Source organism: Populus trichocarpa, chromosome 4, assembly GCF_000002775.5.
Source record: "Populus trichocarpa isolate Nisqually-1 chromosome 4, P.trichocarpa_v4.1, whole genome shotgun sequence".
Classification (NCBI taxonomy): domain Eukaryota; kingdom Viridiplantae; phylum Streptophyta; class Magnoliopsida; order Malpighiales; family Salicaceae; genus Populus; species Populus trichocarpa.
This window is the reverse complement of record NC_037288.2, coordinates 1,879,164-1,889,960: the sequence shown is the minus strand read 5'-3', so window position 1 is coordinate 1,889,960 and position 10,797 is coordinate 1,879,164. Positions and strand designations below refer to the sequence as shown.

The following is a 10,797-nucleotide window of genomic DNA, read 5'->3' as shown; positions in this document are numbered from 1 at the left end:
ACAAAAAGTCATACAAAATTTTGAGGACCAAAATTAAAAAGGGCTTGGGTTTTCATTGTTAATTGCTATATTGAAAATTCAATTCCTTTTAACATATGTTATCATAAATTGATATAGGTTCATTTAAAAAAAACAATCTAAATGTTTTACGAGTCCATGGGGTGTTCCTTGTCTCATCTCAGTAAAAATGGTCCTCCTAAAGAGTTCGTCTCGCCCAGCTAGCACTAGCCCCATACCCCAAAAGTTGAACTCCGAACTTCTATGCCCGAAGTTCCGTGAATCACTCAGCATAGAGCTTCTAACCCATAATCCAGAGAGCTTCTCTCTCGGGTGATAGCCGGTCCTAAACTTTCTATCTGTCTTTTGTTTTCTTTTGCTGCCACTTAAAAGATAGCCCTCTTCTTTATATACGTGTGATTTACATTTTAAGCTTTAAATGGTATATCTGAAATAATATTTTATCATATCTGCTATTAAAATACATGGATTAATATAAAGTTGAGTTTGAAAACCCCATAATTTTATTTGGATTCTAATTAGTTTTTTTTTTCGTGCTATGATACAAGTTAAATTAGATTTTTTTTAAAATATTAAAAAAATATTTTTATTATTTAGTATTTTTATTAAACTTGATTTACGGAGTGAATTTGGAATTCTTCTTCCTTAACTCATTACCTAAATTAATTTTATAAGAATTGTCTTAGACCCAATAATCCAACTTAATAGGTTCAAAGAAAATAGGACTATAAATAAAAGCCTGGAATCTTACATAGATTCTAAATTTATCTAACTAACAATGAGTAAAAATTTGATAAAAAAATATTAAACCTTGTTTGAAAGTCCGGTTCAAATAGAGATTGGTTAAAATTTATTTAATTTTTTTAAAGTATATTTTTTATATATTTGGATTGTTTTAATGTGCTGATATCAAAAATAAATTTTTAAAAATAATAAAAAATATTATTTTGATGCATTTTTTATCAAAAAAATATTTTAAAAAATAACCGCTACCTAACTTTCCATCACCCCATTATAATATTATAAAATGCTTTTATTCCGGCAATCCAAAAAAAATAAAAATAAAATAAAGGAAAAGGCAAACACTTCAAGCATTGCAATGCAAGAGAATAGTCCTGAGATACAGAACAAATTATAGCATGCTTAACGGTGGACCCTCCATCCGCAAACTCTACCGAGGGTAGAGCTCAGAGATTGAAGCCTCATTGATTGAAAATGGGACAGATGCACTCCGGGATTGATCAGACTCGGTCCAAGTTGATGATGTCCCAGGCAGTACCGTACCGCGAGCAAAAAATGCAGGCTTCTGAGGTACTGGAAGAGTGACGGAGTAAGAACTTAGCATGATAACAACTGAAGCCATGTTTGGTCTATCAAGTGCATTTTCCTGCACACATAGTAAACCAACGTGGATACATCTCAACATTTCATTTCTTGAGCCAGCCCTTAATGTCGCATCTATCAGCTTATCTAAATTTGGTCCGCTATTCCAATTTTCCCACGTCTGCAAAATTTTAAGAAAAGAACAGCAGAGTGTTAGAAGGAAAGTGCTTAGCTCGATGTCTTTCCTGGCAATCTGGATCAAGAAAAATGCAAGTCAGACAGTATCATACTCACATATGTCAGAAGGTCTTCCACCTCCCCCTCATTGATAAAAGTTCTTTTTCTACCACTTACAATTTCCAAAACAAGCACACCAAAGCTAAAGATATCCGATTTGACAGAGAAGTGTCCGCGCATTACATACTCTGGAGGCATGTATCCACTGCAAATAATAATTTGTTATTGCATTCTTTTAGTTCAAGTCAAATAGAAAGAAAATTAACCAAAGGAACTTTGGTATTCCCTGATTTCTGATAAACACTTACAAGGTTCCAACAACTCTGCTTGTACTTTCTTGGGTTTGATCCCCTGCAAACAGCCTTGCCATGCCAAAGTCTGATATCTTAGCATTCATTTCTGCATCTAACAAAATGTTACTAGGTTTCAGGTCACGGTGAATGATCCGGAGACGAGAATCTTCATGAAGGTAAAGAAGTCCTCGAGAAATGCCTTCTATGATCTTGTAACGTCGTTCCCAGTCCAATTGTGAACGCTTGGTTTGATCTAAAAATTCAGTAAACTATGGCAGTTAGATGAATCAAAAAGTACTATGCTTTAATAAAGGAACTGCTGGTTTATGCTTTGTTTGCAGGAATTAGTTCTTTCTCTTTTTTCTATTTTTAGACAGTAATCTCCATCGAAATGTTTTGGAAGAGGAGGCATGGCCGTACCGAAAATGAAGTTGTTGAGGCTTGAGTTAGGCATAAACTCGTAGATAAGAAGCCTTTCCTCTTGCTCAAAGCAAAAGCCTAGGAGCCTAACCAAATTCTTGTGCTGAAGTTTGGCCACCAGCAGGACTTCATTCTTGAATTCTTGTTCTCCTTGCGTGGAATCCCTAGATAGTCTCTTCACGGCTATATATTGTCCGTTGGGAAGGGTACCCTGAAAGCAACAAGGGTGTTAGGAGTTATGACCACAACCATGTAGGAATGCTTGAAACTAACCTTCCAAGAACTCGATTCTCATTAGTTAGCAAAATAAATATAGTAAAAACATCAATATCTCTAGCATATATATATATATATATATATATATATATATATATATATATATATTAACACAGTCAACTCATTTTTGATGGATGCTAATTGATATATAACATTTTGATATTCTGTACCTTGTACACAGAACCAAATCCACCCTGTCCAAGCTTATTAACTTCAGAAAAATTATCTGTTGCAAGGTGAATGATTTCTAAGTTATATTGCAAGGATTCCACTCTGGTAATTTCATCATCCACTGATCCACCTGAAGCAGCAAGTAGGAGAGAAAAAAAAAAACTATTGAATTGAACCAGATTCTTATGTGGCGTAAACTTAAGCAGTTACTGAATTGAACAAAGGAATTGAATATTCAGAAATCAATATTTAACAGCCCAGGGAAAAACTTGCTCTGAAATGCCAAAAACAATATTCAATATATAGTCCAAGACCTAATGGGCTTCCAGATGAACAAAAAAGAAAAATTATGTCTTACTTTTAACTTTCTCTCTTGATTTCCTCTTTCCTGAAAACGTGTAGAAGCTGATGATAAGAATCACCATGAAAGAAATAACAACTGAAAGAATGATGATGACGATGACTGTATTGTTTTTTCCTGCAAAATCCATGAAATTATCCAGTTATAACATGTCTATTGTCACTTCACAGGAATTAGTCTGATAACTGGAAACAGTATAAGCTAGACATTTTCACAGCATTTAAAAAATTAAGGCAGACAATGATGCTAAACTTTTCAGGATATATACCTTTCGATGGAGGAGGAGATGGGTCTTCACCAATTGGGATTTCATAGAATCGGTTAATCTCGTACCTAAAATTACAGCTTGGATAAATGACTCTTCCTCCTTGCCTTTCCTGACAACATTGTCCAACACGTGCGGAAGCATTTCGGAGGCAGGAACTGCATTCTGTCTGTGACAAATCAGGAGTGCACTGCGAAAGTGCATATATAGTCTGAAAGTTTGGTGCACTGATTTTTCGCGTTGCATACTTACGACGAGAATCACCAGCTGCAGCTTCATCTTGTAGGCTATCCAACAAGCTATTCAAAGACCTGTTGAATCCTTTTTCGTCTGAGACATTTGTTAAGCTGTGCACGAAAAAGTATGGGGCAACTTCATTGAGGCCAAATATGTAACGGCTTGCGTATCGTAATATACAATTGTCCAAACCTATGATAGCCTCCTTTTGAGTTGGACAGAGTGAAGTTAGTGCCAGGCTAGAATAATTGAGGCAGTCGCGGCAAGCATCAGGCTTGACATCTCCTCGACAGAGTCCAATTGCATAAACCTTGTCAGAACTTTCTCCGTAAGAGAAATTGTAAAACCCGTAATCGATTTCTGTGTTACTGTAAACAGAGTTGAGTAGGTAATTGAGATTAGCCTGGTAGGTGCTATCTGCTGTGTAGTTACCGTTCTCTCCTACACAAAGGTGAAAGTTGATTTCAGGCTGAGCAGTATTGGGAACAATAAAATGCATGAAAATGGGACAAAGAAGGAAAAGCATTTGCAAAAAAGCCATAAGCTTAATGATACGCTCACTCTTCCTTTGCAAACTTGTTTACGATGCTAAGAATCTCCGAATTAAATAAACAAATTTATGGTATGAACATTGATCGTCTTCTTTGACTTGGTATACGTGGCATATAAACAACATTTTCTTGCAAGTAATCAACCAACTCAGTCTTCCATGAGGAAAAGCAGCTTTGGCCGTTGTCTTCGTCATGCACGCGTGGAATAAATTGAACTTAGTTAATGTGAAAGGATTTGTATCCTAATCTGCTATGTTTCCTTGGATTAGATGGCTGATTCTTTCAAGTACAATCGTCTGTGGAAGAAATCACATAATAAATATAAAGGGAAATGTCCAACGTCCTGTAAATTTATCTATCCTCAACTTAGTTCCAAGTTGATGTTTTTTTTTTATTAGTTTTTTTTATGATTTTAATGTGTTGATATTAAAATAAAAAATATAAAAAATAATAATTTTAATATATTTTCTACCAAAATATTTTTTTAAAAAGTACCTTACATCACAATACAAATAATACACTAAGTCTATGCGCTTGCCCCTGCGCTGTCTATACAATGTGTAAACAATCTACATGTTGTGGAATAATTCGGTTCAAATTAAATTAAATTGAATGAATTTATTCGTTAAAATGTATAATAAATACAAGAAATAAGACTCATTACTAAAAGTTTCCAATTTTATATCCAACAAGTTTTCATTCAACATATATATATATATATAATCGAAGAAATCAACATATGACTATACCTATATTTAAGAACCAAGCAATCGAATCATGATATGTGGTGTCCAAGAATTTTCTTCTAACATCAAATAACATGTATGATGAGTAGCTGTGGATAGGTAAATTACTTTGTAATTTTTAGGGGCAAGTTACGAACAAGATGGGGACTTCAATGTAACACACAGAACTTCGTGGGGGCTAACATAAGACCTTATTAAAATAAACTAAAGTGTAAGGATTGTAATGTAAGGCTGCAAAATTTGGAAGGCTGTGGCCCCTCATAACCTTTTCAATTAGTTATATATCTAATTAACGTTTCAGATTTTTTAAATATAGTAAAGATATGAATTGTTTGTTTAAAACAAGATATGTGAAAAATACATGATATTTTCATGTAATAAATTGTCCTTGTTGATTTGGAAAAACGGTGGATGTCTTCGTCATTGGCTATACGCGTGAAATTAAATGACCTTTTAATAAAGTGTCCTTGTTGGTTTTATCTTACAGACTTTTTGTCTCCTTTGCTTTGGATTCCCGTTTGTAAGGTAATTATTTAATTTAAAATTTAAATTATTAAGTGAAATTTTAAAATATAATTTATATTAATTTTTAATATATTTTTTAAATAAAAATATTTTAAATTTAAAACTTGTATATGTCACATTACTTTATACTTAATTTTTATCAAATAAAATAATAAAAATGATAAATTTAATGCAATGTTAAAGAACCTTCCAACTTAAATGTTTAAACTTAGATGAGTTCTAAAAAATAATTTATATTATTTTATAATTATAATAAAAAGAACATCACTTGCATGTTTTGTCAATTAAGCACTTATTTTTGCATTCATTGCTTGACATTTCAGCATTGAGTCGATTGAAGGCTGCTAGCTTAGAGCTATCAACGATGAAAATAAATTCTTTTTTCCAAAACGTCATGGGGCCAATTTGAAGTTCGAACACTATGTGGTTAATGGGCAAACCGAATTTGTCACCAAAAGTGCAAAAAAATGTAGAAAGCTCTGAAATTTCCGAAACCATTTCAAATTTTATTGAGGCACCCTAAGTTGAGGACCTTGCATCTTGGCAAAGGCATGGCTGATTTCCTAGCTGAAGTCATAAGTTTGGCTTTTACTATTGAATGGCACCTTTACTAAGTGACCCAAATCCAGCACATAATCATCGATCAACAGCGACTATAATTTGTGTTCCCATCAAATACAAATCACTGCCAACCAGAGAATCCAGGCTATAAATCCAAATCGAAGGCCTCTGGCATTGATAAAAGAGAGAAAGAGCACTTGGAGCGTTAAATGTGTTTAATTAGATCAGAAAACAAAGCTTTCTTGACGGTGTAATTTGGCATTAAATGTTTGAATTCAAAATCTTCTTTGAAGAAATTTTGACTTGAATATATATTTTTGGGTAATATATAGTAGGGTGCACTAATTGTTTTTAATAAGTTTTATTTATTAAATAAAATGAAAGATTTTAAAATTTATTATATATATTGCGATTTTTATAATTATAAAATTGAATGACTAATAAAACACTAATCGTAGTGAATAATCGTTATAAGTATCTCTAGCATTTTCAATTTAGTTATTAATTTCTATTAATCTTTCTGAAATTTTTTTTTTTTTTTTTTTTGCCACATGCTGCTTTCATCCGACCATGCTAATCGTAGTGTAAGGGGGTGTTTGTTATTATGCTGCTTTCACCCGCCGGAAAAACATTGGAATTGGTAGGTTGGACTATGCTGGCTGTTTTAGCTGCAAATACCCCACCACTAATTGTGGCTTAGTGGAAGCATCACTAATGCCACAATTAGTGGCATGATTTCGGGACCTATTGTCCCCTTGCTATTGCTGGAGAAAGTTGACCATAAAATGCCTATAAAGGAGGCTTATATTTGAGAGAGAAATGTGAGAGAATTGAGAGTGTGTGAGAACGTGAAGAGAAGAAGAGAAAGAGGAGTTGCTGCCATGGGCAGCAGCCCTGCTGCCATATGCAGCAGGGTGTGTGAGCTGGGAGTTGAGTGATCCTCCTCCATGTATTTATTGTATCCTTTCTCTATCTCTAAATAATATGGACTCTCTCCCGTGGATGTAGGCGGTTTTGCCGAACCACGTAAAATATTGTGTCAGTGTGTTTTAACCCTCCGATGAGCAAGTATCAGAACATCCCCGGTCCGAGCATGGGGGAGCCGGAAATTCCCCAACAATTGGTATCAGAGCACATGGTTTAAAGGGGTGTTTGATTTTTGCTCAAAAATGAAAGTTCTCAAAATGGTGTTTTGACCATACCACCATGTAGAGGAGGACGAGACGAAGCCACTGGTGAAAACGGCGTCAAAATCGGACGTCGGACATGGCCGCACTCTCCATCACTCTCCGGCAAGGCGTCTGCCTACGCGCGCAGACGCGCCCCACGCGTGCCACGCGTCTTCTTCGCCCGGATGGGCTGACCCGACCAGAATACCAGTTGACCCGACCCACATGGCTGACCCGGATATTAATGACGTCAGCATGACATAATTGTGATGTCAGCATGCACAGTAGGCATGCCAGGGATGACATCAGCCTGATGTAAGTGTGATGTCAGCATGCACAGTAGGCATGCCATGTCATCAGCCACATCATCGACCAGTCAGCAGACATGTCAGCAAAGTGGGACCCACATGCCACATCATCAGACGCGAGCCGAGCCAAGTTGAGCCGAGTTGAGCCGAGCCGTTGTGAAGCCGAGCCGAGCCGTTGTGAAGCCGAGCCGAGCCGCGAGCCGAGGGATAAGATTCTGTGCAGCAGAGTCTATGTGAAACCGGATCTGAGATTGAATCTGGGCCGTTCATCAGGCCAGAATTGTTTTGATCAAATCGTAGCCGTCTGAAATGCGATTTGGACGATTTCAGACTTGTTTCCAGCTAATTTGATCATTCCGGATGCAATGGTACGGTCCGATCGTTGAGATTTGAGACCAAAAATGGCGGTGGTGAATTAACAAAAGAGATTGCCCGATCAGGAGGCATCTGAAGGTCATCATGGTGGTCGATGGAGATGAAGAAGAAGAAGGTGCACATGTTTACCCAATTACATGTGCTGAACTGCTAAGTGGAGAGAATTTTTCAGTTGCCTTGAAGGAAGGCAAAATTGGGACACTCTGGACACCCGATTATGTGGACAATTTGAGGTGTAGAGTGGAAACTGATGAAGACCAATCTTGACGAATCTAAGCACTGGTAGTCTCGCCAGATGTTGAGAAATGATGTATTAAACCAGTATATTCCAGATCACTTGTAAAGGAAAGCCGCAACAAAGCTAGCAAATGGTTGTATATACGGAAAGACAGTACGATGGATAGATATGGCCTAAGAAGTTCTGTCTAGGAGATTGGGTTTTAAGCGGGACCAGTGTGACCCCTCCAATCTTTCCTGGGAACTTGCTTAGTGGAAGGATTATCCATACGGTACTATTTTCGTATATATAGCAGTTTGTAATGAAACGGTTGAAGACTAGCAGGACGACGGCACAAGGGAACAATTGGGTTCCGTATGATCAAGGATCTGATGAAGTGGTGATTTCTCCAAAGAAGTTAGATTCGGTGACTGTGATTTCTCGAGGGAAGAATTGATGAAGACCCTGATAATGGAAGAGGAATACAGCAAGGGGATAAAGATTGGCACCCTATTTTGACTTGGACAGGTGTTGTGACAGGATGAGCTGCTGTCAAACATAAGCAAGGAATAGGGAGAAATTCTGGAGAACAGAAAATGCACGAGGGCACACGGAGATTGTGCATGAGTACCCGTAAGATTCAACGAGGTACTGTAATGAGACAACAGGTGCAAGGAGAAGAAGTGTTCCCAGATGAAGCTCAGAGCAGAGACTGTTAAAGTTTGTACAACAGGAAGTCTCTTGTGCTCTTAATAAAGACAACATGCGAAGACCTTTCCAATGCATGTAAGGATGGAAAGAGAGCTGTTGCAGAGGCACCTAATTGAGGGGGTGCAAATGCCTGTGATACAAGGCAACCGCCTATGATGAAAGGCGAAGACACCAAAGAGAGTTGGTGTAGGTGGAGCTGTCAAGCAGAAAGGCACAGAAGCTCCAAACATAGAAATCGAGGTGGAGGATTGCGAGGAGTATACCGCAACTTTCTCTTTCTATGTAGTCAGTGGCAGTAATCTCTCCCATAGTGCACATGGTGGTAGAGAATTTTGGAGCCACTTTAAAGCATCTCAGCTGAAGGAGGATGCGACCGCCCCATGACAACGGGCGAAGACACCGTAGAGAAGGTGTGAGGGCTATGAGAGGAGCCCCAGTTCAGACCGCCCTATGACAACGGGCGAAGACACCTTAGAGAAGGTGTGAGGGCCATTAGAGGAGCCCCAATTCAGACCGCCGCATGACAACGAGCGGAGACACCTGAGGAAAAGGTGTGTGGGCCATGATATGAGCCCAGGTCAGAACGCCCCAAAGCCGATGTGATGGCTAGATACAAGTGGACAGGTGTATGGATAGCCAATGAAGTGGTTATGATGAGTATGGAGACAAATGCAGGATTGACTTTCATGGATATTGCCCCCATGCTAAAGATCAATGAGCTAGAAGACATTTGCCTTGGACAATAAGTGTGTGACTTGTGGAGCATTAAGACGCGGCTGCTATGAAGAAGCAGAAGGGCATGCGCAGGTTCCGAGAACGAGTTGACTCTTGTCAAGGTGGTGAGCTCGGTAATGGCATTGTAATACTCAGAGTATGAAGACAGATATGGATCAACCTTTAATGGGCTGCCCCCATGGTTAAAGGTGGATAGCTACCTGGACTCTTACGACTAAGAGCGAGAGACTCACGGAGAAGTAAGGCGTGGTTCCTAGGGTGGAACAGAGGGCAGGCGCAACTCCTGGATGAGTAGACTCTTGGAAGAGTGGTGAGCTTGTGATCACATTGAAATACTCAATGACTGTTGCACTTGGAAATATTTGTTTGAGGGGGTGTTGGAAGCCTTGGTGTAAGGCTTGAAAAATCATTCCGGACCGAGCATGGTTGATACGCTCGAAGGGGAATGTTGTGTTGAAGACGCTCTCAAAATGGAAACTTGGAAGAACTGCAGAATGCAAGCTTGTGCTGAAGAAGCAAGAAAACAATTGCCCACACAAATGGCAAAGGGGGTGATTGTTGGGATATTGCCATTTATTGGCAATACCCCACCACTAATTGTGGCTTAGTGGAAGCATCACTAATGCCACAATTAGTGGCATGATTTCGGGACCTATTGTCCCCTTGCTATTGCTGGAGAAAGTTGACCATAAAATGCCTATAAAGGAGGCTTATATTTGAGAGAGAAATGTGAGAGAATTGAGAGTGTGTGAGAACGTGAAGAGAAGAAGAGAAAGAGGAGTTGCTGCCATGGGCAGCAGCCCTGCTGCCATATGCAGCAGGGTGTGTGAGCTGGGAGTTGAGTGATCCTCCTCCATGTATTTATTGTATCCTTTCTCTATCTCTAAATAATATGGACTCTCTCCCGTGGATGTAGGCGGTTTTGCCGAACCACGTAAAATATTGTGTCAGTGTGTTTTAACCCTCCGATGAGCAAGTATCAGAACATCCCCGGTCCGAGCATGGGGGAGCCGGAAATTCCCCAACAGGTTGGACTATGCTGGCTGTTTTAGCTGCAAATGGACCAGAAAATGGCGTGTGATTAATTAGAGCATTTCATCATTCCTGAACTAAATTTGGAAGCAATTAAAAGATATACCATGTTTCTATACAGAAGAGATTTTTGTAATGATTGTTGCAATTCCTATTTTGTCCGAAGTACTGGCTCTTGGTGCTCTTCTCGTGGCTGCAAGATCATAGAAAGGGTCTCTTTCGTATCGAAAAAGACAGCTAGGTTTGATCACCCTTCCTCCTTGCCT

The 10,797-nt window shown here is 38.5% G+C and overlaps 1 protein-coding gene across 1 annotated transcript; it reads right to left on the bottom strand.

Annotated features, from left to right (window-relative positions):
• Nucleotides 1-1,030: 1,030 nt before the first annotated feature.
• Nucleotides 1,031-4,217, bottom strand: LOC127905161 (cysteine-rich receptor-like protein kinase 44). The gene is made up of 7 exons (XM_052451883.1): nt 3,368-4,217; nt 3,097-3,216; nt 2,738-2,868; nt 2,292-2,502; nt 1,887-2,124; nt 1,636-1,783; nt 1,031-1,522 (listed from the first exon to the last, which is right to left on the bottom strand). Exons 1-7 carry the CDS (start codon nt 4,140-4,142, stop codon nt 1,190-1,192), a joined length of 1,956 nt encoding a protein of 651 aa, XP_052307843.1. The 5' UTR covers nt 4,143-4,217; the 3' UTR covers nt 1,031-1,189.
• Between the last annotated feature and the right edge of the window lie 6,580 nt (nt 4,218-10,797).

What these genes read in the sequence shown, in the direction of transcription:
- LOC127905161 (XM_052451883.1), bottom strand. Translation starts at nt 4,142, where the DNA reads ATGGCTTTTTTGCAAATGCTTTTCCTTCTTTGTCCCATTTTCATGCAT. An exon ending in GATTTGGTTCTGTGTACAAG is followed by an intron (nt 2,503 to 2,737) that starts GTACAGAATATC and finishes TGTTGCTTTCAG; the next exon opens with GGTACCCTTCCCAACGGACA. An exon ending in TGGAAGACCTTCTGACATAT is followed by an intron (nt 1,523 to 1,635) that starts GTGAGTATGATA and finishes AAAATTTTGCAG; the next exon opens with ACGTGGGAAAATTGGAATAG.